The sequence below is a fragment of the Sturnus vulgaris genome, chromosome 4 (genome assembly GCF_052056855.1).
Source record: "Sturnus vulgaris isolate bStuVul1 chromosome 4, bStuVul1.hap1, whole genome shotgun sequence".
NCBI classification, from domain to species: Eukaryota; Metazoa; Chordata; class Aves; order Passeriformes; family Sturnidae; genus Sturnus; species Sturnus vulgaris.
Genome location: NC_142246.1, coordinates 73557695 through 73585488, shown reverse-complemented (window position 1 = coordinate 73585488; position 27794 = coordinate 73557695). Strand labels below are relative to the sequence as shown.

The 27794-nt window shown below is 45.3% G+C and overlaps 2 protein-coding genes and 1 long non-coding RNA gene across 4 annotated transcripts; 2 read left to right on the top strand and 1 right to left on the bottom strand.

The window, feature by feature from the left end:
* The first annotated feature begins 118 nt into the window (after positions 1-118).
* NAAA (N-acylethanolamine acid amidase) lies at positions 119-8900 on the top strand. 2 transcript variants are annotated; one of them, XM_014884894.2, is made up of 11 exons: positions 119-360; positions 483-647; positions 2072-2198; positions 2927-3017; positions 4720-4796; positions 5262-5434; positions 5750-5812; positions 6366-6432; positions 6898-6926; positions 7749-7845; positions 8161-8900. In XM_014884894.2, exons 1-10 carry the CDS (start codon positions 191-193, stop codon positions 7822-7824), a joined length of 1038 nt encoding a protein of 345 aa, XP_014740380.2. In that variant the 5' UTR covers positions 119-190; the 3' UTR covers positions 7825-7845; positions 8161-8900. The 2 variants fall into 2 exon arrangements, with proteins under 2 accessions (XP_014740380.2, XP_088020463.1); XM_088164337.1 differs by having other exon boundaries at positions 122-360; positions 4723-4796.
* On the bottom strand, positions 667-21331 carry LOC148224111 (uncharacterized). The gene is made up of 3 exons (XR_015803491.1): positions 20138-21331; positions 9603-16680; positions 667-789 (listed from the first exon to the last, which is right to left on the bottom strand). It is a non-coding gene; the product is annotated as an uncharacterized LOC148224111 (long non-coding RNA).
* On the top strand, positions 14801-27484 carry PPEF2 (protein phosphatase with EF-hand domain 2). The gene is given in 16 exon segments (XM_088164338.1): positions 14801-14961; positions 18086-18213; positions 18754-18811; positions 19287-19462; positions 20463-20577; positions 20876-20922; positions 21313-21514; positions 21517-21599; positions 21680-21829; positions 22519-22854; positions 23576-23761; positions 24434-24576; positions 24933-25039; positions 25925-26088; positions 26609-26696; positions 26920-27484. Coding segments are annotated over 16 exon segments (2226 nt in total). The 5' UTR covers positions 14801-14900; the 3' UTR covers positions 27102-27484.
* Positions 27485-27794: the final 310 nt, after the last annotated feature.

Below are 27794 nucleotides of genomic sequence, written 5' to 3'. Positions count from 1 at the left end.
GAAGCGGTAGTGTGGGACCGGCTTTGAGCAGCTCTCCGGGGCCCTGCCCGTTCCCGGTGCCGTGTATGTGCTGCTGCGGGTGCCGTGTCCCGAGCTGCCGGGAGCGGGCGGGCGGTGACGCCCCGGGGCGGGCCCCTCGGCGCGGGGAAGGACGGGCTGGCCCCGGGGCGGCGCCGCCGCACCGTGCGCCATGGGCTGCGGGCCGTGGGCGCTGCTGGCGCTGCTGTTCGGGGCGGCGGCGGCTGCGGCCCCTCTGCGCTGCAACGTGAGCCTGGACAGCCCGGCCGAGCAGCGCTGGCTGCCCGTGCTGCGGCACTTCGAGCCCGCCTTCCTGCGCGCCGCTGTCCGGCGGATCATCGAGTGCGTGCGGCCGGCCGGGGGCACCGGGGGCTCGGCACGGCTGGCGGAGCACGGCAGGCTGCCGGCTGGGAGGGGGGGAGCCGCTGGCCTGCTCTCCGCTAACCCCTCGGTGTGTCTTGCAGCGAGAGGGTACCGAGATGGGTTCACCAGGTCATCCAACCCATAGCAGCACAACTGGAGGCTTTCATGCCGCAGCCCTTCGCGGGAGAGATCGCGGGGATGTGCAAAGCACTGGGAGTGGATCTCGGAGATGGAATCCTGCTGAACTTCGCCTATGAGTCCACTGCGTAAGTGTGGGGTACTTACCCGGTGTCGTACGGGTGGGTGTAGAGCTCTTATTCAGCGCAGAAGGCACGTGGAGGGGATCCACACTGAGACCCCTTCATCTGTTCAGCCGGGAGGGCTCATTCTCTTTCGGCAGGTGGAATGCTGGATGGAACGAGAAACAGTTATGTTTTCTATTGGCAAGTACAAGTAGCATCTCTGTCATGGTTTCGTGCATGTACGCTTAGATAAATGTATTCAAATCCGAGAATCATTTTTGCTGGTAAGGTATGTCCATCCAAAAGTAGAGACCATTTATGTTTGAAGATGATGTTATGTTCCTTGTTACTGAAAAGTTTCCAAAAAGAAGGCTAGAATAATTAGTTGCTCTCTTATTTGTCTGAGAGCAAGTTACTACTAAACTACTTTTTGGTTCACAATGGCTGCGTAAGATCACTACCTGATGTGAACAGTGGAAAATTACTGTAGTAGATTTATAGCAACAAACAAAATCTCAGTGAAAAAATCCTCAGTTTCATTCTTTTTTTCCTCTAGAAACATCGTGTAGGAGAATAACCAACACTTGGTGTTGCTTCTGGGGAGGCTAAAATATTTCTCCATAGACATTTTAAAAATATCAAGGCATGTGGCCTCTTGTTTGCATTTGTATTTTTGTTTTTTCTTAATGTGTAGTACTCAGTTTATAGTCTTTTTTTAGTAAGGACTAATAGTGAATATGATACCTTTGAGTGCTGGCTGGTTTAGTGTTTCACAGAGGATACTTGCCATACTTCATCCTGGTGAACTCAGTTTCTCAGCCTGCTTACTAAAAGACCACCATCAAATGGAATAGTCTACCTATGTGAAGAATTTTTTACCTTTATATTTTTAACAGGCAGAGTTATGCATCACTGAAATGACCAGCTCAAAACTACAGATAAAATAAGTTAATTCCCTGCTAATCCAATATGCTCCACCAAAAAAACTGTTTTAATGAAACTAAACTTGTTACACAAGGAGTTAGAGCACTCTTCCTGTTTTAGAGAATAGTCTGTTATTGAAATGGCTGATACTTGACCCAATGTTTTTCCGTTTCATTGATGGGACTTCATTTGAACTTAGATACTTGTGATTAAAATTATCCAGGAGTCCAAATGGAAATGAAATCATCAGAATTAAATGCAGAAAGTGCAGCACTTTATGGATGCTTTTAGCTGTCATCTTTTTATTATGACTTGGGAAATGAAATAATTGTTTATCCTGAGTAGAAGTGCTGCTTCCTGCTTGCGCTGTAATTTCTGACCTGCTGTGGACTCCTCGTTGTATGGGAACATGACTAAAGCACTTAGCAGAGCATCAGTTCAATTGCTGCTGGAAGGCTGAGCTCTTACAGCTAGAATACTCCGAGCTGTGCCTTCAGTCATGGCCTGCCCTGCTGTGTTTGCAGGTTCTGTACCAGCATTGTGGCTCAGGATGACAGAGGGAACATTTACCACGGCCGCAACCTGGATTACGCTTTTGTCGATATATTGAGCAAGATCACAGTGGATGTGCAGTTTCTAAAGGGTGGGCAGGTATGGTCTGGGGATGTCGTGGCTGGGGCTGATCTGTGAAGAATGGGACAGCCCTATAGCTGCTGAGATGGGGGATGGGGTTCCCATCCCAGATATACTGGATTGTTAGAGCAGCACAGTTATGCTCCAGGAGTGTGGGATGAATGCTGATTTTCTTTGCTTTCTGGAAATCCAGTTCATGGTGATAGACTGGAAAAAGTAGAACAGCTTAATCTGGTGTTGAAGATACTATTTCTAAAAGATGCTCGAAGAAGGAAATGTCAAGATGCTAAAAAAGACAAGAAATATTAGAGAATAGGGCAGAGAGGTCAGTTTTGGTAGGAACCAATGCTAAGACTTTTCTTTAGACCTTGTGAATTTCTGTGATGAATAAGTGTTGTTTTTGACATAGGTTTCCAAAAAACAGTTAATTGCTAGTGCCGTTTTGTGAGTCGGATTTTTTTTTTTTAATGTTGATTAATCCATTTTTTAAATGGAAAAGTTGCTGCTTGTTGCTTGGCAGTTTTACCCGAGTGTAAGTTGTGTTGCTGTTGGTGATCACAAACAACTGAAATGCTGTGAGTTTGAGACCTGAGTCCCTTCATAATTCACTTGGCACGTTTTCCTGTGACTGAAGGCACAGAGTGCTATAGTTATATAGGTATGACAGCTATAAAAAGAAGTAGAGGCTGCAGGTTCCAGCTGTGTTCTGTTCCAGAATGCTCAACTGCTCTCCTTCCTGGTTTCAGGTTGCGTACCAAGGCACCACATTTCTTGGTTATGTGGGTTTATGGACTGGGCAGAGTCCACACAAGTTCACCATCTCTGGAAATGAACGAGGTAAAGGAAATGTCTGCCACAGTACATATTGTGTGTTGTTTTTGTTGTTGTTGCCTGCCCTGGCCTTTTTCTCTCAGAGGGAACAATGAGGTTAAGGTTGCCAGGAAGGATCTGAAGTTCCATGCCTTGCCTTGCCTTGCCCTCAGGGAGTGAAAGCACATCTGCCTGGTTTTGGCTCTGTGTAGGAGAAGATATTTGTCAGCAGTGTCACCTGAGCTGAAAGCATCCAAGGATGGGGAAAGGCTTGGGAATGCTGTAACAGATGTGGTGTGGTGCAGAGATGGGGCTGAGATAACAAGATGCAGTTTGGACAGCAAAGAAAAGGCTCCTCTCATGCTTTTGCTGTGTTCCATGGTTGTCTGGCCTCATAACTGCCATAAGGCAGCTGGAAAGAGAGGAGGGGAAATCTAGGGCAAAGGCAGCAGGGTTTGGGGGAATGCCTGGAGACACTGGAAAGGCAGTTGAGCAAGATCAGTGGTGGAGCAGAGTAGAGGGATGTCACTACTGAGAAGTAACACTTGTAGCAATGGGGAAGGCATGGAAAGGTCACTGCCTTCCTTGTTCATCAGGACTTCAGTTTCACAACTCAAAGCTTGGCAAGTTGTCTGCTCTTACCCCTTATTCCTTTAAAGAAGCTGTGTTTTTCTTTATGAGGTTTTTCTGAGAACTGGCAATAATGTATTTTCAGAACCACCATCTAAAATGTTTATTTTTCCCTTGTGATGGTGATAAGCATGTTTCTTTTCCATCTTGAACAGTCTGTTCTTCAACTCTTTAGCTGTGCAAACAATATTCACTGTATGTGTTGCACCAGGACATTACCTCTGAGTAGGGATTCTGCTATGGAGCATTTGCACCTCTTGCTTCGTGTTTGTTTTGTTCATGTTGGATTCACTAAATTCTTCCCATAGTTGACATGCACACTGCTTCGATTCCAGAGTAGTTAGTTAATCCTTTCGAAACTGGAGTGCCCTGGGCTCCAGTTATTGGGGCAGACTGCTTTTACTTCAGCTTAAAGGCAAGTATTAAGTTTTTATTGGGTCTGTGGAAAGGCCTGATGGAGGAATACTAAAGTCCTCTGTCTCTCCACATCCTCTGTTCACTCCACATGTGCTGCAGTCCTGTCCATGGGCTGCTGCTGACTGCTTGATGGTTTATCTCAAGTGAAAGCTGTTTTCAGTTCCTTCCAACTGAACTACAAATTGAGGGAAATGAGCATGTGACCTACGCCTGGGAAGCAGGATGACTAAATCAGGGTCTATCAAGTGACAAGCAGACTGATTTTTGTTTTGGTTTTTTTGTTGTGTTTTGCTAAGTAGGAGTGTTTCAGTAGTACCAAACTTGGCCTTCTGGTTGTTGCACTTGGCTCATTTTTCTCAGTAACACAAATGGTATTACTACCTCTTTTTTAGTTGTTTTATTATTTCTGTGAAATTAGTCCTGTTTTAATATTTCAGTAAGATGAGTAATGAGGTGATTATCACTCCTGTCATGACAGGTCTGAGATGCTTTCTGGAATGCAGGTGTGTTAGTCCAGCTGCTGTGGCTGACTGTCAGTTGGAATTATGTTGGCTGTATATATTTCACCTGAAGGTTGTGCTCCTTGTTGACATTTCAGTAAAATGTTATTTTGTGCTGTTTGGCACCTACCCTGTCTCACTGTATATAAATTCTATGTATAGTAATTTTCTTTTCTCCCCAGAAGGTGGTAGCTGGTGGGAAAATGCTATAGCTGCTTTCCTCAACAGGAATTACCCTGTCAGCTGGCTTGTGCGAGATGTAAGTGCACTGATTTGTTCGTGCATTTCACAGTCCTGTCACATTTGTCCTTAAACATTAGTAAATTAGAATCAGGGGCATAGAAGACTTAGCAACTTGATAAGCAAGTGGATTTCTCAGGAGAAATGAAGTGTGGACCCTGTATTCAGTAATGAGGCAATTCTGGAGGGCAACCTCCAGTGCCAAAGGTCCCGGAGAAGCTATGCCAAGACTTGCTCCCTAGGCAGTGTTTCAGCTAGCTGTGACTTGTGTCGTGAGCAGTTAAGACAGCTGTCCTCCTAGATGGTGAATACCTGTGCCAGGGCTTATTTTACATTATTTCTTGTGTTGCTGTGTTAATAATATTTTCAAGTAACACTTCAGAGTCAATTACCATTTTGTATAAAGCTGGACCTTTGTTTTTTTGAGGATGTCCCAGTGCTTGTTTTTGTGCTTAACCTCACTGTCATCTCCTTGCTGTGTCAGACCCTGAGTGAAGCAGAGGACTTCCAGGCTGCTGTTCTCAGACTGGCCAGCATTCCCATCATTGCTGAAGTTTACTATATTGTGGGAGGTGTCTCACCCAAAGAAGGCATGGTCATCACGAGGAATAGAAGAGGGCCAGCAGATCTGTGGCCTCTCAATCCCTTAGATGGACAGTAAGTAGGAAAAATCTCCTTTATTTTAGCTTCACATTCCCCTCTGAGTGGTTGGCTTAGTGGCACAACTTCCTTGAGAGATGGGAGCACCTCTTGGTTGTGGTTACAGCAGGAGATGAGAGCTCACCCACTGTTCCTCTTAGTTCATGGTAAAGGCTGTTAGATCTACCAGCATGGAGCCCTTGGGCTTGCAGCAAGCAGAGGGAGTTGCCTTTTGAGGGAGTTTTTTCCTTTTGGCAATATAGGGAAACTGATTGTTGGACTCAATGAATTACCTACTGATTCACCTTTTGTTTGCTTGTATGCTTCTTACAGGTGGTTTCGTGTGGAGACCAACTATGACCATTGGACCACCCCTCCTCCTTGTGATGATCGCAGGTGAATTGACTGGAAGCTCTGTGGGGAGAGAACATGTGTACTGAAAGTGGCTGGATGTATGGGCAGGTGGTTGCTCCTTGGCAAAGCAGCCCATGCAGTCCCTGTAATGCCCTCTGAAGGGAATACATACAGTGTACACAGTATTCACAGATGCCAGAGGAAAGAGTGTGACACGATGATTAGCATAAATAACAAGAAATTGCAAATATAAGCCAAAAACTTGCTCCGAGAGCAAAATTTAGTAGAAGGTAAATGACTTATATTGACAGTGCCAAAGTATTGGATGACACTAGGAAGGTGCTTGCATGGGATTTTTAGGCTGTGTAGTGTGCAAAAAGGGACTGGCAGGTTCCTTCTTGGTATGTACTCAATGGAGTAGTAATGGGAGCTTCAACACTGTGAGATGAGATCCACTCACACAACTTGGGGTTATTTTAGACCTAAGCAGGCATTTCAGTGTCAAGACCTTCAGTAGTAACGTGTTTGTGTTGGTGCTTTGTAGCCTTTGGAACGGACAAGTGTGTTTAATTGATAATGTGTTGCTTTCCCACAGAACTGCAGCCATCAAAGCTCTCAATGCTACTGGACAGCACAACATCAACTTTGATACACTCTTCAAGGTATTTCTCAAATTTTGCCTTGTGAGTTGCTCTTTGAGTTCTTTCACAAAGCAGAAGTGTTGTTTTATCAGGGGTGTAAAAGCTGTGCTTTATTGTGGGGAACAAGGTTTACTGCCCAGCTATCTGTAGGGGGTTGAAGACTGAAAGTTGTTCAAAAGGCTTCTGGACTCGTATTTAGGCCTTCTGTAACAGTTGACCAGTTCAGGAGGTGAATCCCATCATTTTGGAGCAATTTCTTATTTCAAGCACAGGCACTCAGTGTTAAACATGGTGAGCTTTGGGAATTGGAATTTTTCAGAGGGCTTTTTTGGAAGTACTTCTTTAAAAGGTTCTGATGTTTAAAAGAGAGGACAAGTCCTTGACCTTGTTACTCCTTTCATAACTTCATCTTACTGCTGTTTCTAAATAGCCATTTATTTCCCTCTTTGCCTACCCAAATGACAACTCTTCAAATTTTCTGTACAGGTCTTGTCAGTGAAGCCAGTCTTGAACAAGTAAGTATTAGATTGAGAGATGTTCATCTGTGCCTCATGCTGTGCCTCAGGCCGCTCGAAAGTACACCAAACTTCCTTAGGATCTTCCTTAGGTGTCTGAGTCTTGTTTCCCAGCTTAGATTTGGGCTTGTGCTCATGACCCTCTATTTTCACTTCCACAACTCAGTTCCTTTTGGATCTATCACTTCAGTTAGGGAGCTGCCCTTGTTTGGGCTCAGTCTGGTAATGGGAAATGGCTTTGGAGTAGTGAAACAAATGAGTCCTTTGGAGGAGCAGCTGGGTGTCACACTGACGCCTTTGCCTGCGTTTTTGGGTTGGTGTTAACACTGACAGTACCTTTTTCTGCATGTTCTGATACAGCTCTGATTCCATGTAATAAAGTAAGTGGGCTTAAGCTTTTAGATACAATTTCCTGGGTTTCCAAAAGATGTATTTCAGTATACCATTCTTCTGGGTTGTTCCAGAAATTGCACTTTTGCAGGTTATCATGGTACGGCTTGCTTTGACCTGGAGCTGGGTATATTCTCTGTGTCTGTCATTGTCATTGGAGCTTGCCAATGGCTTTCTCTACCTCTCCTCTGTCTTGTCAGTGTGAGGAAATGGGGAAAGGAAAAGGTTCATCTCAGCGGTGATACAGACACAGTACCAATGGTTTAATACAGTTGGTCTGTTGTGCTGTATGGGGGGAAGAACACTAAAAATTAGTGCCACCAGTCTTTAATTCGATCAGTCTCTTCTCCTAATCCACAACTGCTTTGCTGGGTAGCTTAGTTGCCCTCGCTGCCTTTGGAATGTCACTCAGTGTTGCTCTTTGCCTGCCAGTAACACAGTGTACACCACAGTGATGAGCGCTGCACTCCCAGACCGCTACCAGACGTGGATGAGAACGGAGGAGTGAAGAGGAGCAAGTGGCACACGTGTAAGTGGCATCTGTACTTACACAGCCATTTGAGCTGCAGACTCACTCAGGGACCAAGCATTGCAGTGGCACTCTGGTGGCCCAGTCTGAATTCCTGATTCTGCTTGGATATTGCCCTTGGATAAACACCTTCCCTTGTTTTAGAGGGAGCTAAATACTGACTCTTAGTGAAACTCTTGGAGATGATCTTAAGAGTTTTGATCTGAGAGGAAGGGATGGTTGTTGCCACCTAAAAGTAGAGGTTCCCTCTAGGAATGTTTTAGCACTCTCTGGCTCTTTTTACCACTCCTCACTGTGGCACTTGCTTGTTTCCAGGTGGATGATTATGGGAAGCCCTGCCAGAGGGAACTGAATCCCAACAGGAAGGGATGGTGCACTTAACACGAAGAAAAATCAAGCTCTGTTACTAATGGCTGCTCACCTGTGACTGCATGTGAGCAGCATCCTCTGGGGGCTCTGTCCTGAGAATGTACAGAAAATGTCCAAGTTCTTGAGCTCAGAAGGTGCCTCATGGGACAGCTTCAGAGAAATGAGAATTCCTCTACCAAGAAACTGGTTACATGGCCTCGGCAAGAGCACAAAAAACTGAGTTCCAGTTTAAAGAGTTTTAAAAAAAATATTATTGCTATTACATTTACAGCAGTTCTGTCAGATCTGATTTTAGCTAGAGGAATTCCTTCTAGAGATTGTGTAGAACTTGTTTTTCACTTAACTTTGAACAAACCTGTGCTCTCTTGCCTATTTTTCTAGTTCAACACACAGAGTGAGAAGCTGAAGCTGTGCAAGACTAATAAATGCTTTTAAAATCACTCCTGGGAGCAATACAGTGGCTTTGGTTTGTGACTGATGTGAACCATTCAGGAACCAGTGATTTGCTAACTCTTTCAAGTGTTGCAGGTGATCCTGTTAATGGCCTGTAATGGAAGTTTGAAACTTGCAACTAAATTGTGGCTCTAGTAGATGTTGATGGGTAAAAATGGCTTGTATAATTTTGGTAAGAGTTGTGCAACTGCAATGTACTTCTGTGCTGACTAATAAATACGTTTTGTAATTTACATAGCCTGTAGGTCTATTATTCATTTTAATTAATAATAATTTATTTTAATAATTATTTGCTTAAATAATTAAATAAAAATATTCAGCTGACAGCTTGATGTATGGGGGCTTGTGAGGTTACTTCTATGTCATGATCCTTTTCCCTTATCTCTGAGGAGTTGTTGATCCTGGGCCTAGCAGGGGCAGATGCAGCAGTGTGCAGGGTGCACAGCTGTAGACTACAGGTGTTTTATTTATCAGAACTGAGGAGCTGTTTCAGCAATTGTGGTAATGCATTTGACTCCTTGGTAGGTGAGAGGAGGTTGTGTTGGGTAGCAGTGAGGTTAAAAAACAGTTGTTTTGAATTTGTTTTTGTAGATTCAGATCAAGTTACCTGCAGTAAAAGCTAACATGTTGTTTTACAGTGCAGAGCAGTGGGTTTTTGTGCTGTGACTGTTTATTGAGTTTAGACACTTAGGTGTGCTCCAGAAATACTGAGGGATATGAAGAGTCAAGACCAGTGTGTACCTTCAGGTGAAGCTGCTAAGTGCCCTTCCTTACCGGCTAAAATGTCACCTGTGTGAAGGTGACAGAGCATCACTTGCAGATCCATGCCATGCTGGCTGTGGTGTGTGTGCAGGGGTTATGCAAGCTGCTCTGAGAACACCTTCTGGAGATGAGGGCCCTTTATCTCCTTGTGCTGAGTCTCATAACCTACTTACCTGCATCCTCTCCTCCTGCCTGGATAAAAGTGCTGCCAGCTTTGCCTTGACCCAGTTTAGACAGCCATGTACAGCAGCTAGATGAGAAATTGGGAGTTCCTGGAGGAAGATTTTAAAATGGTCACTATCTTTGAGAGTCCAGAATGCCATTGCTTTAATTCACAGAGTAGGCAGTGATTTGTCATCCCACCAAGTTTTCTTTAAATAACAGCCACCCACAGCTACAGGATCCTTACAGGTGTGGCTCTGTGTAGTCTCCTGACCTCTGCAGCATTAGGCTGATTATCCTCTGGCAGGGGTGTGCCCAGACCCTCTGGTACATAAATTTGGCTAAATGTATTTGTTTCAATGTGTACGAACAATCTGCAAAGTTCTTAGTACCTATGAATATTCAGGAAAGAATTTACTTCCACTGTTGTGTTTGTGGTTTGGCAGCTGCTTGGGGTTATGAGGTTTAAACCAGTAAGGAATGTGGTGGGTTTTTTCCCTTATAAATTACTTTCTTGAAAGCCTTGCATTTTCTGTGGTAACCAGCACTCCAAAACGCTGGTTAACTATAAAATCAAGTCTTTCTGCCACCTTGAACGCTTTTCTGCTAACCAAAGAATATATAACTTCCTGCTAAAAATAAAAATACCGATGAACTGGTAAGTGATACATCTTAGAACTTAGGTAATTCAGACTGTGAGTATCTAAGGTGCTTGTGATAAGATACTCAGTATCTGAAGTTTGATAAAAACGCAGAGCTGTGATGGTTAATAGAAAACCATCTTAATGCTGGAAATATAAAAATGTAGCAGTGATTGGTTTGTTTTGGTAGGTTTGGATGTTTTGTGGGAATTTTTCCCAAGAAAGACCGGCCCAAAACATCCTAAAGGTATTTCTCTAGCCTGGTATTCTATGACTTTATCAACATGGCTTTTTTAAAAAAGGAAGCTGATTGCTGGTTATTTGAATAGCTTGCTAATCACAGTTGTTTGAGATTTCCTCTGCTTTGTGTGTACACTTTTTTTAAAGACTGGAAAGAACAGTTATTTTCCTGCTTTCTCAATCCTTGGATTTGTGGAGTAATAAAATGAGGTAAATTATCCTTGTTTTTTCCACATCCCTTCCTTTCTGCACTAGAGATTGCCTAGCTACAAACCCCCAAACCCTTTTTCAGCCTGACACAAATAAGGAGTGAAACCTTGATTTCTTTTTCCTCCAGAAGTTTACATTTAGCAGAGGGCAGCTTGAAAGTGTGTGAGAGCTGACTCCTAGGATGAGACAGGCCAACATGCTGTGTTTCTCATTCATAATCCCTTGAGTAATCCTAATCCAGTTGAGATCTGTAGCCTTTATTAAGCATCACATGGTAGAGGATTCTTAAGACTGTTCATAACTGGGCAGTAAATAAATCAAAGTGTCTGCACCAGTTCTGGGTTGCACGTGCACAGAGACATGGCCTGTTGTTTTGCCTGCCCAAGGGAACACCTTACTTTATTATTTGCGTTCTGAGGAAGAGATTTTGCATCTGTAAGTAAGCCAATAGCATCAGAAATCATCCATCATTTGAGTACAGAATACAACCAAAACTTATCAGGTGGAAAGCTTCTGTTGTGTTTATCTCCACAAATCCATACCTCAGGACTTGGCAAGGTAAGTTTTTCTTTTTAATTCTTAGCAACGGGGTTTTGTGTTCAGAAATAGCTTATACTTTGAGGTAAAACATCCTTTTTGTATGCCAAGGTGTATAAAACTGCATTTGGGAGTTTTGTATCTGTAATTTCCCTTTTTGGCACTGCAGTAACTGTGGGTGTGTTTTGAAATACAGCACACTTGACCATCTTGTTTGCAGCTACGAGTGGTGCCAGGTCTGGTGTGCACGTGGGCCACACATAGGTATTTACTCTGAGGCAAGGCAGGATCATCACTGTCCCTAGTGCCAGCTAGCATTTTTATCCTTGGGACAAGCATTTGATTGTTTTTTAATTTATCTGTAGCTCTTCAACTCTTGCTGTTTCTTTTAGCAGAACTTAAAATTTGTTTCCTCCAACTTCTCCCTTAGGTTTTTCCCTAGTAAACTTCCTAGTCTGTTATGTCCTGTTGCCTTGCATATTCTGCTCACCTGTTCCCTCCATTGCTGGAATGTCTATAAAACTGTCAGGTTAGTGGGCATCCTATTCATGATAAATGAAATAACATCTTTCCTAGGAGCAGGTTTCTCATTAGCTGAGTTATTTCTGGCAGGTCCTGTGGGTTCAGCATGACATTCTCCAACATCTATGATGTGCACAAGTTCCCAGCATGTAGGATTTGGTTCAGAGTACTGTCCCTTGCTTTAGTTTCAGAGAAGTTAAAATCATCAGGCTAAGCCAGGAAATTTACCTAGGCTTTGTTTGTGTTTTGGGGTGATTGACTCAAGTGGATTTGTGCAAGGTGTCCTTTTCTGAATTTTATGGGCTACTGGATGGTGTTATTGAACAAGTCCTCTGCTTGTGTTTGAAGAGTTGCAAGAACTGTGTTACCCAATGGCTCGAGAAGTGCCTGGATTCTATCTGCTGTCTCTCCTGCCTGTGAAACATTACCTCTGGTGGTCAGGAAATGTGCATCTTGTGTGTGTGTGTGGCCTTCTCCTGAGGCCTGAACTTAGAGTCCACTGTCCACTTGGTGAACACTTGGTGTTCCATTGTCTGTATCCGTGTGGGGCTCACGAGTCCATGACTTTTTAGTGGTGGTTGAAATGTGTACACTGGCTTTTGTCACCTGGCTTTACAGAGTGTGGGTGTCTGCTGGCAGGTGCTCTGTGCCTTGGTGTGTGCCAGGGACAGCCCTGTGCCAAGGTCTGAGGAAAACCTCTTGCAGAGGCCTGCTAAATTGCATCAGAGAGAATGAACTATCTCTGCAGGAGTGCTATTTGAGCCAAGAGCAAGATGAGGAGGGAGTGGTTGGTAGCTAACTGTTTCCTAGATGGATCATGTTTCTTACTTGGGAATTCAGTATAACGTGTACCTCAAGTGATGCTGCTGCTGTTTGTCCAGTCTTTGAGGCTCTGCCTGGATGGGTCTTCCCATTTTGTCTTCCCTTTCTTAGGTGCAGAAATTTAGGAAGGGAAGGATTCGTGTCACTGTTGGATGAGGAAGGATCCCACGTGCTGAGCAGTCGGACTGGTTCTGTTTCTTCCTCAGTCCTTCCAGCCTTGGAACAGGTTTGATTCCATTGGAGCCTGACTTAGTCCTGTGTGCTCCTTTGCTCAGGTTGTGCCCCTGACAAAAATCTGAGGGCAGCAAATGAAAAACTTCAGGGCTCCAGGAATTGCCTGAGAGGGACCCGTTGAGAAACCTTGTGATATGATAATTAGGGCACATATCCCTCGCTATGGATGAATTATGTTTCAAGTAGGGCTGCCCAAATAATAAGTGCTTGTTTGTTTGGCAGGGAGAGAAGGAATTGAGAAAAAAATTGTTGCCAAAGGTGACTTCAAATCCAAACTCACATTTTATTTTTAGGCAGGTGGTACCCCTGAACACATCCTCAACAGATAAACTACTGAATACCATACTTGAGTGTTGGCTTCAAATTTCTTCTCCATTGTTGTAAAAGTAACATACAAGTATTCTAGTTCCTGGGAAAGGGGCCAATGCAGAATGAATCACTTGTAACATTGCTTCTCTGGAAAGCTAAAACTTGCTGAAAACCTCAGATCTGTTTTAAGTGAAATTTTTGTTTGGATAGGCCAGATGGGCCTATGCTCAAAACTTCTGAACTTTTTCCTGAACTATGATTTCCCTGGTGCAGGAGGTTACAAACAACAGCTCTAATTTTAAGTTTTGTGTGCAATTGTCCCTTGGAGCAGTTAATAAGCCGTCAGAGTACCTGCATTATTTGAGCACAAAGAAGGTAAGGCACTAGGTAAAACTGGGTGTAATGTGGCAGTTTTCAGGCCATTTGTGACTGATATGAAATGCTATTGTGAGAATAAAACAATGTAGGCTCTTTGCTGAGAGCATTGCAGCCCTGTTGTCGCCCACTTGGCATTGTGAGGATGCCATGGTGTAGCTGGGCATCCTGAGCAAGGGAGAGTGTTGCAGCTTTTTAGACCCTGCCCATGGTGCAGTGTGGCTGAGCAGGACTCACCTTCCTGAGCAAACATGGATTGCTCACCTTACACAACACCGGACGCGCTCCTTCAATTAGCGTTTCTGCGGATCCGAGCTATTTTGAGAGCCAAGACCTGGGTTAGGTGAAAGGGATTGAAGGAGGCAAAAGGATTGCAGGAAGTGAGTAAAGGAGGAGGACTTTTCCTTTTCCTGGGGAGAAGTGCCTCTGTAGTTACTCTGTCCTGACCCTTCAACATACTTTGAGCTGTGTTCTCCTGCCAACACCAGTCTTAACATTTTTACAGGTGTTTATTTCCTTCCTTCCATTTCTCAGCTTTCTCTTCTCTGAATTTCAGAGGAAAATAAAAACCTGTTAAATTCTTCAGTGATACAGCCTGGGGCTGCTTTGGCAGTAGTATGTGGCTATTTTCCAGAGCAAAATTATCTGATTGTGAATGACATTGTGGTTATCCTCAAAGTTAACCGACTTCAGAGTTTGAATGCATCTTGCATTAGGATCTGATTATCCTAACCAGAGCTTCCAGAGCAGCGAGCTTACTGAAGTCTGGATGTCCGACCTTTGATATTAGCAGTTGATGGCTTAATATGCTCCCACACCCGAGCAGATGCATGAGATGAAGGCAAGCAGTGTTTAACAAAGCTGGTTATTTTCTTCTGATAGCTAATTGTTGTTTTAGACTTGCCTTCCTGCTACCTGTGGTTAGATTAAATATCAGGTGTGTGTTCATCCCTTATAATGAGTTATCCTTTACAGGGGACTAGGTGACTATTTGTTTACAGAATACTACAGAATATTTGTCTGTACATACTACTTCTTAATGACTTCTTAATAGTTCTTGGTCACTATTGACAAGCTTTTTATGTTTGCCAAACAACCACAGTACCTATTTTTATGCAAGTAGCTCAAGGTGCTGAACTGATTCCTGTTTATAAAGCTCACTTGAAACGTGAAGCAGTGAGACAGAAGTCCTCATCCGATTGTCTGAGAGTAGCTGGAGAAACCTGGTAGTGGAAAATGTACTTGGGCACAAGAGAGGCCATCTGATCATTAAGTGTTAATATATTTAATTGTAGATTCTTGGCACTGTGGGACGTGTTGCAGCTGTTTTGGTTCTGACCAAATGGTCTTCCCTGCATCCCTTTTGTGGCTTTGGTGACACTGGGCCAGACTGCAACGTTGGAGCATTGGTTGGAGAACATGGGATCTGGTAGTTCTGTAAATGTCCAGTACAAGTACTCCCTGCAGAAGTCTGAAAATGGTGAGTGATTCTTAGAAAAGTCATCTTTTCTTCTTTTCTCCTGCATATGCTGTTGGGAGGTTGCATTGAATGTGTTTCTCTTCTGGGTTTTCTTCATAACACTGAAGTGAGGTTCTGTCTTTCAGTGTCCTGTGACAAGGATTCTCAGGTGTCAGGCAGAAGACAACAGGAAGTAACAGCTATTTAGATGAGGAGTAGGTTAAAATCCACCCAAGCCTAACCAGAAAGGAAGCAACAGCTAGTACCAACACCTGCTGGATTAAACACTTGCTGGGTAATGCAGGTGTTGTGTTTGCTGACAGTGAGACAGATGTCACCCTGCTGCTTCCCCTGGATTATTTTCCAAGGCTCTTACTGGGGCAGGAGTGGTTTAGCAGAAGCGTTAGCAAAGTCAAAATGAATCCAATTGCAAAGAAGGTGAGAGGGTGTGGCTACGAAAAACCGTAAAGCAAAAAGTGTATATTTTGTCTAGTGATGTCAGCACAGTGCTCTTAATCTCTGCTAATAATCTAGATTTGTTTATGGCTCTGAAAGCTGTGGTGATTTATATGTATGAAGCCCTCTGTAATGGTATTGTTTTTGTGGGTGTGCACCTGTGTCTGTTGTGGAACAAAGGGAGTTGATGAGGGAGACGTTTGATATAAGGCAGAGTTAAAAGGTAAATGAACAGTCTTTTCTATGTTTGAATCATGCAGTCATGAGCACTGGCAGAACAGAAGGATGGGGCAAATTGTTTGCATGTACTTGGGGAAAAAAAAGAAAGAAATGAAATTGGCGATAAGGTTGTGACTCAGACTTTTACTGTCCACTGTTGAAAAACGTTTTATTTAAGTTAGACTTACCTGTCACCCGTAGCACCAGAGGTCCATGGACTTTCCCAACAAGTTCAGGGTTATTTTAAGATGATCAAGTGTAAGACAACGCTAGTTACTTATATTTCAAACCTGGTATTGCATCTGATAGCTCAGCAAGTTTCCCATGGCAGTAAAGCCTCTGTGAATTTCTAGCCTTTGCTTCTCAACACCCTTCAGACTTGGCCAGGGCAGCTGGTTAGGACTTTGTGCCCAAAGGCAGTGTGCCAGATGTCATCCCTGTACAAGGTCTGAAGGCTGCTTTCAATGGAAACCATGTAGGAGCAGAGCAGTTCAACTGGCCCTGCCTGAAGTGAAGTCTGCTTTGAGTGCTGCCACTTTGGTATGCTTTGAGCAGCTTAGATCACCTATGGTTTGGATCATCAGAAAGGGTGGCTAAGTCTTTCTCTTTGTTGCCTTTTTTTTTTGTTTTTCCACACTGATACAAACACTGCCAGGTATAACTCGACTATGTAAGATGCTAAATTAGAATACCTGGCTTTTTCAGTTGCAGTCAGTTTCTGCAAAAGCAGAGTAAAAACCAGTGCCTTTGCTATCTGGGGCTTAAATGCTGTGGATGATGCTATTTATGTTAACTGTGCACTTGATAACCTGTCTTTCATAGGTTGAATTTTTACTGTTTCAAAGGTTTTTGTTTTCACTGGTATGTGTGGAGTCATCACAAGGAGTTTTTTCAAAGCCCAGGAGATCAGTAAGCATTTTGTCAGGAAGAGAGAAGACAAAGAATACACAAGTTATTCCTGAGTTAAGGCTTGCCAAATCTTACCTTCTTGCCCACAACTTCAGAGTGTCTTAGCCCCAGTGCAGATCGGTAGATCTTCCTTTTTGTGCTCTGCAACTCCCAGTGCTGAAAGAGAATCATCATTTTAAAGGATTAATATTTTCATTATATAATTAATTGAGATAGCTTCTTTAGGGCAAGGTTGCTGTTTCCTGCTGAAGTACTTGGATGGCCATTTGTTGTGAAATTAATGCAAGCAGACTGAATTACTGTGACCTGTCTCTTGCCAGTGTATAGCAGCCTCTGGGTAGATGTGAGGGATTTTCCTCTTTTCAATGAAGGTTTTCCCACACACCTGCCATTGTTCTCCCTGCTTTGGTGAATGTGGCAAGGGACTATACCTTCTGCAGCAGGCCTAGTTCCCTACCTGTGTTGTTTCCCTTGGATTTTGAAGCCAGCCTGTGGATAAGCAGTCGTCTCTTTCCCCCCTTAGGTAAGGATGACAGAGAAGCAGCGTTAGAAGATGATTTAAATATAGGGCTCGCAGGTGGGACTCCAGAAAGGAACAGGAAGGGATCAGAAAGGAGTGGTTGGTCCAAGTGGGATGAAGGCCAGCTAAGGAAGAGGAGAGATTTTTGAGGTATATAGAGTTCTGTGGCAGAACTTGGAAAAGAAAATGTGAAACTGCACCTTGAAAGATTCACATGCTGCATCTGAAATAATTTTTGAAGGGAACACCCTGAAATTGGGAGAATACAGAGGCTGTGTTCTAAAGACCAAAGGGCAGATAGCCCTAATTTGGTGAGAAGCACCTGGTGTCAGCGCTGGCTGTGGCTTGAACCTCAAACAGGCACCTGGAAATTCTGGCATCTCAGTCATTCTGTGTAATGAAATGGCCCCAGTTCTGCCTCCTTACTTTCACTGTGGGTGTAGTTTTGTCTTTATTTTATTGTAAGGTAATGGTATGTTGATCTTTATGCCACAATAGAGTCCTTTTAAAGTAATTTCACAATTGCAAAACCTGAGGTATTTATCTGGCATAGAGAGGTAGAAACCCCCCATATTTCTAAGGCTCTAGAAGGAAACTTGGCATCCTGTCTTCCTCCAACTCTTTGCATGGCCCCAGTTAAATTTCTGGTTTCCTGAAGCCCCAGAACCTAGAGATGGTAAGATGGACATAAAAATGATCAAGGTAAGTAGAAAGGGAGGATATTGTCCAGTAACACTGAAGGATGTTAGGGCTTTTAGGCCCTAATAATTTGTTGTTAACGCTGGTGCTGAGGAACCAGCAGCAATGGTTGGAAGCACTTCAGAGGTCTCTGGTCAGGCAGGGTCAGGTCAACCTCTTGCAAAAAGGAAATCAAACAGAAGAGGCTTTTTTTGCCCTTAGGCACAAGAATACCATTCCTGGAAACTGTTTTCTGAAAAGGAAAGGTTCTGTTCCATGTTCAGGGAGGGGGAAGGAGCTGTTGCAGGTACCTCAGGTGCAGGCAGTGCTGCTCAGCAGCTTGGTTCTGTTCTTGGCCCCCAGCTTTCAAGGCAGCTGTGTTGATCCAGCAGTGGTATCGGCGCCACGTGGCTCGGCTGGAAATGCGGCGCCGCTGCACCTGGAGGATCTTTCAGTCCATTGAGTATGCCTGCGAGCAGGACCAGATCAAGGTATGGTGCCAAGGAAAAGAGCAGCAAGCAAAACATAGCAAGGTGCTTTCGGTGCCAGTCTCTGGCTTTCTGGCTGCTGGCTGGGATCTCTCCAAGTGCTTCAGTGGCCAGGGGCTACGTTTCCTGCCCCTTTTTAACCTATGGATGGATTCCCTGCCTGCTTGTGTTGCATAAAACACAAAGTAATGACCCTCCAAAGCACGCCCTAATAGCCACTTAACAGAGCTTTTCTGGAGTCTGAACACAATAGGCAAGTCTATTTTGTTTGTTATTTTTAACTTCGATTAAAATTCTCTTACATGTCTGCCTTGCTCTCAGGGTCAGGAAGGGCTCATAGCTCAGCCTGTGGCTGAAGGTAAAGCCACTGTTTTGACTTGATCTCAAGATAGTCAAAACTTGAATTGGTGCAATGAGAGTTGCTGTACATACCAGACAGCATGAGTAGGGCAGAGGAAACCTTCCAGAAAGAAGATCATGATAAGTTGCTACTCTGTTGAACTTCGTTCTGTGGTGAATGATGGGCTCTCCCTCTTCCTGCAGCTTCACAACTTCTTCAGTTACCTCATGGACCAGTTCACACCAAGCAGCAGCAAAGAGAGTAAGTTTGTGTGCTGTTTGTAGATGTGGCACAGCAGCTCCAAAGGCTGCACCCTGTACTATTCATTGCCCAGTGCTGGGCAATCTTCAGGATGGCACATCTGGCCAAGAGTCTCAAGAGTGATGACATCAGGATTAGAGAGTGAATTGTCTGGAGGCTATGAGCTGTGTAAGGCATGTGGGGCTATTCCTGCTCTTAGGAGGTGGAAGGAGGCATCAAAGCTCACTATGTTATCAGAGAATGATGCACACTGCACATGGGGATTTGTCTCTGTAGCCTTTCCCCCACTGCAAGTTTTGTAGCAGCACCAAGCAGTACCCAGCATTCATGGCTGTGGCTGCTTCTGAGTGCCAGTCCAACCAAACAGCTCTTCTGTAGCAAATTACTAGAATGGTGCCTGGAGCCAATTAACTACTTTTTTGTCTGTTTCTTTTCTTAAAAAAAAAAAAATCAACCCAACCGATCTGCTGTGCAGGGGATTTTATCAGTCGCATGTTTGTAAGTGGGGAAAGTTACAAAGAGGCAGAGCTGGAAAAATACTGTGACTATGAATCCATAGAGGTGCCAGACTCCTACATCGGACCCCGGCTCTCCTTCCCTCTCCTCCCTGACCATGCCACGGCCTTGCTGGAAGCTTTTCAACAGAAACAAGTAAGGATCCCAAAAAGGTACCGTGCTTTCCCCTTTGCTGAATAGAGGTGGAACACAGATAATTTGGTCTTAGCTTTCTTACCAAGCTCAGTTGACTGGGGAATAACAGGCTGGCTGGCTGCTAAACAAAATGGGGTTGGAAACTATGATATTTCTTAATGCCATGGAAGCGTTCTTCTTTCTGAAAATATACTCCTGATAAAACTGAACACTTTACCTAGGAGTGTACCAATATTAACCTGAATTTCATTTTTAAAGGGAAAAATCAGCAACAGCTCATGTTGAAACTTTTCATCATTTTTTTTCAAATTTCTCAATTTGTAAGTAAGTATGGCCCAGAGAGAAACAGCCAATTATAGTGTTTTGTGCTATGCAATTTGGACTTTGATTTAAAATGTAAGTTGAGTTCTTTGATGTGGAAGTTGAGAACCACCCCAGTACTAACAAGACAAGCCTTCATACAACTGCAGTGTTCTGCTGCCATCCTTCAGCTGGTGTGATGAACTGTGAAATAGACCAGAACATCCCTTGTCCAAAGAGAACAACTAAACCAATGGTGTCTCATGTCCCCACCCAAGCCTGGTTTTGAGCATATCTATCGCTGCAGGACATGTGGAAGCTCACACTGCTTCAATGTGGAAAAGCTAGGAAAGATCTAGAGGGGCAGCTTCTTACCTGTGATATTGGGCTGGCATTTCTGCTGCTCCTGGAGGTGGTGTGGCCTAGTGGGTACAGCCACGTCCACAAGGTTCTGGGACTTCAGGGTTGCCTTGCCAGCCCTCTCAGTGCTGAGGCTGGGCTGCCTTGGGCAAGTGTCTGCCATCCTGCTGTTTCCCAATATTCCCCTCATCTGGTTTGTGAGCCCATAAGTCAGCACAGACTGCCATCCCAGGGAGAGTTTCTGCCATCCAGGCTATCCTGGTGGGGTCTTTGCAGCCACACTGGTGCTGCTCAGAGGCCACTGATTTCCTGCTTTAATCCCTTCACTTTCTCCTAGTAGCAGCTCCACGCTCGCTATGTCTTAAACCTCCTGCACGAGACCAGGAAGCACCTCAAGCAGTTGCCAAACATCAGCCACGTCTCCACCTGCTACAGCGAGGAGGTCACTGTGTGTGGTGGGTCCCTCACAGCCCCCGGGGTGGAATGCTCCTGTGGGAGGGCGGGGCAGAGACAAAATGGTAGCGAGAGCACGGTGGCCCCCATGTACTGAATGTGGAACACAAATGTTCTCTGTAAGCAAAGTGTGTGAGTTGAGCTCAAGCCTTACATCGTGTCCTTTTCCTCTAGGCTTGCATTTCCCCAAGTATTTCAGTGGTGATTCACTTATAAAGGACATAGTTTGTAGGAAGTTATGCATAGGTCATTTTTTAAGTTCAAGATAAACACTGTGACTTGTCTCTTTGTGCTTGTCAGGAGACTTGCATGGCCAGCTGGATGACTTGTTCCTCATCTTTTACAAGGTAGGCACTAAATTTGGAGAGGGAGGCTGTCTAGGCATTGTATCCCATGGGTCATGTTGAGAAGCCTTTGCAAAACTGGCCCATTCATATGCAATTGTCCAAGTCAATTTGATTTGTTTTAAATGGCTTCACAAATCAGCCCCTTGCTGACTTGGAAATCTGATATCCACGTCTGTTTTATTAGTGCCAATGGCTGTTTTTGTAGTACTGATTGATACCAATGGCAGCTCTTTGTGACTGCCAGCTTCCCTGCTGGGGCCCACAGGATAAAGCTGAGCAAGGATCTGTTGTAGCATGGGGGAGGAGTGAGAGACTGCAGCTGTGGGGAGGGCATACAGACACCTTGGGGAGGCCTCTCTGGTGACATCTGCCTGTTCCTTGCTTTAACAGAATGGCCTTCCTTCCCCTTCCAAGTCCTACGTGTTCAATGGGGACTTTGTAGACAGAGGCAAGCAGTCCCTGGAGATCCTTGTTATCCTCTTTACCTTCCTCCTGATCTACCCCAAGGAGGTTCATCTCAACCGCGGCAACCACGAGGACCACATGGTGAACTTACGGTACGGCTTCTGTGCAGGGCTGAGCACGGTGCCCAGGGCCTTGTGCAAAATCCCACTGAGCTTCCTCTCTCCTCTTCCTCTAGCTATGGTTTCACCAAGGAAGTGATGCAGAAATACAAGGTAGGCCTATGTTTGCGTCTCCTTGACCATGTGAGACGTACATTTAGAAGATGCCTTAACTCTTTGTTTCTTTCTCTCAGGTGCATGGGAAGAAAATCTTGAGGATGTTTCAGAATGTCTTTTGCTGGCTGCCCCTGGCCACTCTGATTGATCAGAAAGTCCTCATTATTCATGGGGGTATCTCTGATACCACTGACCTGGACATGCTTGAGAAAATTCAAAGGGACAAAGTAGGTTTTATTTCCCAGTTATTCCAAGAGACAACAGTGTTGCTGATTTGTGGTGAGGAGCTCATTTCTACACATCAGCTTAGCTGTTGACAAGACAGTTCTAAGAGATGGTCTTCCTAGACAAGCTTGTGTTTCAGTACAGACTTTGGTTTGTTAGTGTGTGTGCATAAGCTGTGAAGGGATGAAGCTCTGTTGGTTCCTGGAATATGTGCTGGTGCTGAAGTAAAAATGCAATGATGAGCTGCTGTCCCACAGTTCCTTAGCCTGTTTTTACCCCCTACATTTCCAGAAGGATTTTGATACATCATTTAACTTGTCTCTGCCTCACTCTCTAGTTGAGAAGTACCACTTTCCTTCTCCAAATATAATGACAACCCTTGCATAAGTCATTAATGCTTCCTTTGCTCTGCTGCATAGTGCCCATTGGAGATGAAATCTGTGTGCATGAAGTCAATTAGGAAAAGTGAAATGTGATGAATGTGGGGCCCAGCTGTAAACCCCCTGTAAATCCAGGATGGCTTGTCTGGGAGGATGACACTAATAGTTCCTCACAGTCAAGCAAACAGTTGATGACAGAAGGGAGTGGGGCTTGGAGGTTGGATCACTTGAAGTCTGCCAATGGAACATTAGAGCTGGAGGTCTGGGTTTTCATGCTGTGTTATCAGCTCCATTTCTATCCTATCTTTCAGTTTATTTCTGTGTTAAGGCTGAAGAAAAGAAAGGAGTCGAGTAGAAAACCAGAAGTTCAGGCCATAAATGGGGAGAGCCCATCGGGCAGTGATGCAGCAGGGAAGGAGGCAGCTCCCAGGTTATCTGTGCAGCCCCAGCCAGCCCAGGCTCCCAGCACAGCCAACAGGCCGGAGTTCTCCAGGTGGCTCCGGCAGACGGTGCAGGAACAAATTGACACGTGCCGCCGGCTGGTGGACATCAGTGAGTCCGAGCCAGAGGAGCTCACCTATTCCAGCATGGTCTCCTTGAAGGACGTGGATGAGCCGTGCTGGACTCGCCAGGAGGAGTGGAAGCAGGTGAGATTGCTGAGCTGGGTGTGCCGTGTTCCTGCAGCAGTTGGTCCTTCAGTGGAGGTGGCCAGGAAAGGCTGCTCTGGAAGGTCATGGGGATGTTTTGTTGGGTGCCTTTGTTACCTCCTGGGAGGAGCAGCTGGGAACTTCCTTTCCTTGTTTTTCCAGCCTGAGAGCCTCATCCATGTGCTCTGAAACCACAGTTACTTTGTTGACATTACCTGTGACCTTGCAGTGCTGCACACCTTTTCACTATAGCACTATATATACTGAAGTCAGGGTTAAAGAGATTAAGCTTTAATCCAAACAGTGGTTACTGAGTTAGCACTTGTATGTCTGGAGGCTGCAGAATGTCCTGGCTAGAGAACAAAGGTGTTTAATACTAAGCCTGCTAAATGGCCTCAGGATCTGCTGGTTGTTCTTGCCCCAGGACTTGTGTTTTGGGATGGAGGAAGACAGACCAAGCTCTTGGACATATTAAAGCTAGAAGACACAGCTTGTATCAGGCCTGACTTATGCACGTCCCTCTTTCCCCAGACACTTTGGATATGCCAGTAGCTCCTTGCCAACAATATTGCCACTTCTCAGGTGGCCCAGGTCTGTGACAGTCTTCATATGGAATGCAGCAAACATGTCTGTTCCCCTGCACTCTGGTTATAGCAGCAGTCTAGGGAGGGATTCAGAGACTGAACTGTATTTACTTAGTGAACTTGTCCAATCCTTTCAGATTTTAGACATCCTCTGGAGTGACCCCATGCCTCAGGAGGGCTGCAGAGAGAATAAGGTGCGAGGTGGTGGCTGCTACTTTGGGCCTGATGTGACAGAGAAGTTCCTTGAGAAGTACAGCTTGCAGTTCCTGATCCGCTCTCACGAGTGCAAGCAGGAAGGCTACGAGTTCTGTCACAACCGCAAGGTCAGCTGGGGGTGCTGTGAAGGACACCTGGGTTTCCATCCTGCCAGAGTGGGATTTCTGCGGGGGTGGCTTGTCGCAGTTCTGTGTTTCTCCCAGCAGGTTTCAAGCACATGCCAAGTCCTTGAACAGGCCTATTGGGAGGTAACTCAAGTGTGTTTCCATCGGAAGTCTTAGTTCAGGGCCATGTGGAGCTGCCTGCTCTGCTAGGGATATGGCTGTGCAGGCAAACAGTGTCCTTGTGTGTGGTGCTCGAGTAAAGATCTGAACTCACTCGTGACATGGCCCCCACTTAGTGCAGCTGTTGCTGCAGATGAGCTACAAACGGGTGTTACTGAGCTGCTGCAGCCAGGTTCTGTTCCTAGAACATGCACAGTCAGGTCAGTGGCTTTGTCAAGGCACTCGGACTCAGGAGAGCGGAATAGCTGGGAGAGAGCCCAGGAAAATTGCAGAAGCCCAGCATTGGCCAGAACCACGTGAGACCAGTACCACTCACAAGGAGCTCACACCTGCAAGGCCTCCAGGCCAGCTGGCACCTGACTCCCCCTCTTCTCCATAAAACACGGTGCTTTCACAGTCTGTGCACTCTGGAGGGGATCAGGTGTGTTGTTCACATGTATATAAATATTACAGGATGTATGTACTGACTGCAAATGCCTCTTTTTTTGCAATTAGGTGCTGACCATCTTTTCAGCCTCAAACTACTATGAGATTGGCAGCAACAGAGGAGCCTATGTGAAGCTGGGACCAGACCTCATTCCCCACTTTGTACAGTACCAAGCAAACAAGACAGCCCATATGCTCACTATGACCCAAAGGCAAGACTTTCCAGTTGCTCTGTATTTGGCAAATCAAAATTCCCAGAGGGAAAATTTCATGAGCCTTTAGAAAGTTTGACTCCGGAGGTGAACTTTGACAGCTTGGTTTTCTAAATAATAGCTCTAAAGGAGGGACCAAGCTTTTTACTTGAAGTTACTGAGGAAAGCTCAAGGGTTGAGAAGGGAATTTAACAAAATTCCAAGGGGATTTTTCTAAAGGTTACTGATTTTTCAGTTGTCTGAGGGTCTGGGCAATCCATGGACAAGCCAGATAGAGCACTGGGAGGTAAGGTGCAGTTTTTCTTGTGGTTCATGGCAAATCCTTCAAGTGCTTCTCTCTGTTGTGGATCCTCCAGAATCAGCAGAGTAGAGGAGTCAGCCTTTCGAGCCTTGCGGGAGCAGCTCTTTGCTCACACCTCAGCCCTCATCAGTGCCTTCAGGGCCTACGACATGGACAATACAGGTAACTCAGAGCTGAGGGTTCCTTGCCTGGTTGGATGGGGCTGAAGTGACTAAGTTGAGTTTGTGGCTGGCTGGGGGACTGCTCACTGACAGCTGTCACCAGCTGTCATGGGGATGTTGTGTCAGACCTTGCCAGAGGTCATTTGTGTTACTCAGTCCCTGTGGATGCCTCTGAGTGACACCGTAAGGTGGGGGTGCTAGAAAAGCAGGATGTCATTAACCTAATGTGTAGTAATTGAGGCTCGTCCTAGAAGAACTCCTTTCAGCTGGAGTACTGATGAAGCATTGGAAGAGATGACCTGGAACATGTCTGTGTCACTTGAGAAGGGCTGGGTGGTCCCTACGGCCCCTTCATCCCTGGAGTCTAAAATCACTGGGAAGAGGAAAGTGAGGGATGTCTTCCATGGCAGTTTTCTCTGTCAGTCTTAAGGAAAGAGTCGAGAGTTCTTACTTCTCTGGCAGACAGGAGTGCTGTGCTGGTGCAGTGACCACTGAGACCTGTCCATTGGTGGGCTGGGGGAGAAAAGGGATAGAGTGGCTGGCAGAACTGCTTTCTTGCTTTCTTTCCTGGCAGCAAAACTGTTCATAGGAATTCAGCTCAGTTGTTACAGCAGCTGCTAAAATGGGCAGTGGGCTGCAAATTTCTAATGGAATACCCAAAGTTAGCGTCCTGCCTTTGTTCAGAAGTTTGCAGCCTCATATCCTTGATTTGTTGCAATGATGAAAAGCTTGCTGAGGCTTGGTGGCAAGTGTGCATGTGCCTGCACTGCAAAACAATGCTGTGCTGTCAGCAGCACCTAGACTGTCACTGTTTTAGCTTGTTCTTTGCCTTCACGTGCTTTCCCCTACCAGAGGTGTGCCAGAGGTGTCTCCCTTTTCCCTACAGGAAGGATCACACTGAGCAACTGGGCGACAGCAGTGGAGTCGGTGCTGCGGCTGGGACTGCCCTGGCGAATGCTGAGGCCACAGCTGGTGCGCAGCACCAAGGATGGCATGCTGGAATACAAATCCTGGCTGGATGACCTGGCCATGGAGCAGAGGAGCCAGGAGGTAAGCACTCAGCCCCTTCCATCCAAGATCCCCAGCATGTGCAAATCAGTTTTGGTACCAAGAGACGGTGGATGGTTGCTGCATAATCCAAACCCACTCTGAAGTAGATAGGAAGTCTTGCCTGAGCTCAGAGAGTCCTGAGGCACCCAGCCCATTTTACGAATAGATGATGGATGTGAAATCTAAATTTATAGGTAGTTTTAGATGCAGGCTTGTGAGAAGGAAAATTGTATTCCATTCTCCAAGTAGTAGTTTCTTAATTGTGCCCAGCAAAAGCAGCTCTGCAGTGGTTATAAAATGCAGCCTGGCTTGCTGCTAGCCCAGAAGAGCACTGTTGGGAAGGGATAAATTGCTGATGGTCTGTTCTGCAGCTGCACAGAGGCTCCAGTCATCGCACACCTGGCTGATAAGGCACTGCTGACAAGTTCTTGAGAGCAAAATATATTGTTAGTTGTGAAGACATCTGCAATAACTCAGAGAGCAGAGGTGTCAGGATAATAACTGTGATCATGTCTTTCAGCACATCCAGTCGAGCTTGCTGGAAATCATTTATCGAAACAGATCCAACTTAGAGACCATATTTAGGATCATAGACAGAGACCATTCAGGTAAGCAGGTGGGCAGTTGATCACTGCCTGAGTTCCCTTCTGCTTTGGAGCTTCCTTTAGTATGTATAGAGGTGTTTTTGTTTAGGCTTGGGTCCTCCTGCTCCCTCCCACGCTTCTAACATGTCCATTTGTGTTATGTCTCTTTGCTGCTTTAAGTTGTATTTTAGCCAGTGTTCTCCACACGAGGAGATGTAGCTGCAGCATGTAAAATGCTCCTCCACAGGTCTCATCTCCTTTGAGGAATTCCAGCAAACCTGGAAGCTGTTCAGCTCCCATATGAACATTGGACTCACGGATGATGGCATTGACGACTTGGTTCGCAGCATTGACTTCAACAAGGATGGGAACATTGACTTCAACGAGTTCCTGGAAGCCTTCCGCCTGGTCAAACAGTGCCCGTCGTGAGAGCCTGCCCAGGGCTGCCACGTCCCATGCCTTCATTTCTCCAAAGCCAGCACTGTCCCACCTAACCTAGAGCGTGCCTGCAGACGGCAAACAGGGAAAGGGAAGGCAGGTGCCCAAAACAGCCATCATTGTAGGCAGCAGCTGTGACCCATCTGGGGAAGGTAACAGGTGAAACAGATGAGCTGCATTGCAATTCGGACTGTTTTTAAAAGAAGCTGCATTTTAAGTAGTTTTCTGCTCAAAGGGAAGATGCAACTTAGCTTCTCTTGTCCATTGAGGAAATGTTACAGGTATATTCAAGAGCAGTAAAATTGAAGTCAATGTATTAGTTGTAGGCGTTGTTTTAAAGAGATAGCACCTGTTTGATCACAGCTTTCCTTTTAATAAACCGTTTTTTCTAGCTTGCTGTTGCTTGGCTCTTCATTTCTTCTCTAGTTAACTCTGTGAGCAGCAGTGCTGTTCCAGTGATGATACCTACTTCCCTGCTGGTGTTCCTCTGCTGTGGTAAGCTTGTTCTGGAAGTTTGGAGCCATTAAGTGCATGTAGTAGAGCCAAATGTTGGGAAGAATAGCTCAAGTGTGCAACACTGGCTCTAGCAGGGGGACTTGTTTAAGAAATCTATTGAGATAATTTGATTTTCAAAGCCCAGGCCAGTAGATCAAGTAGCCCCCTGCAGGGCGCCTATGCTGCAGA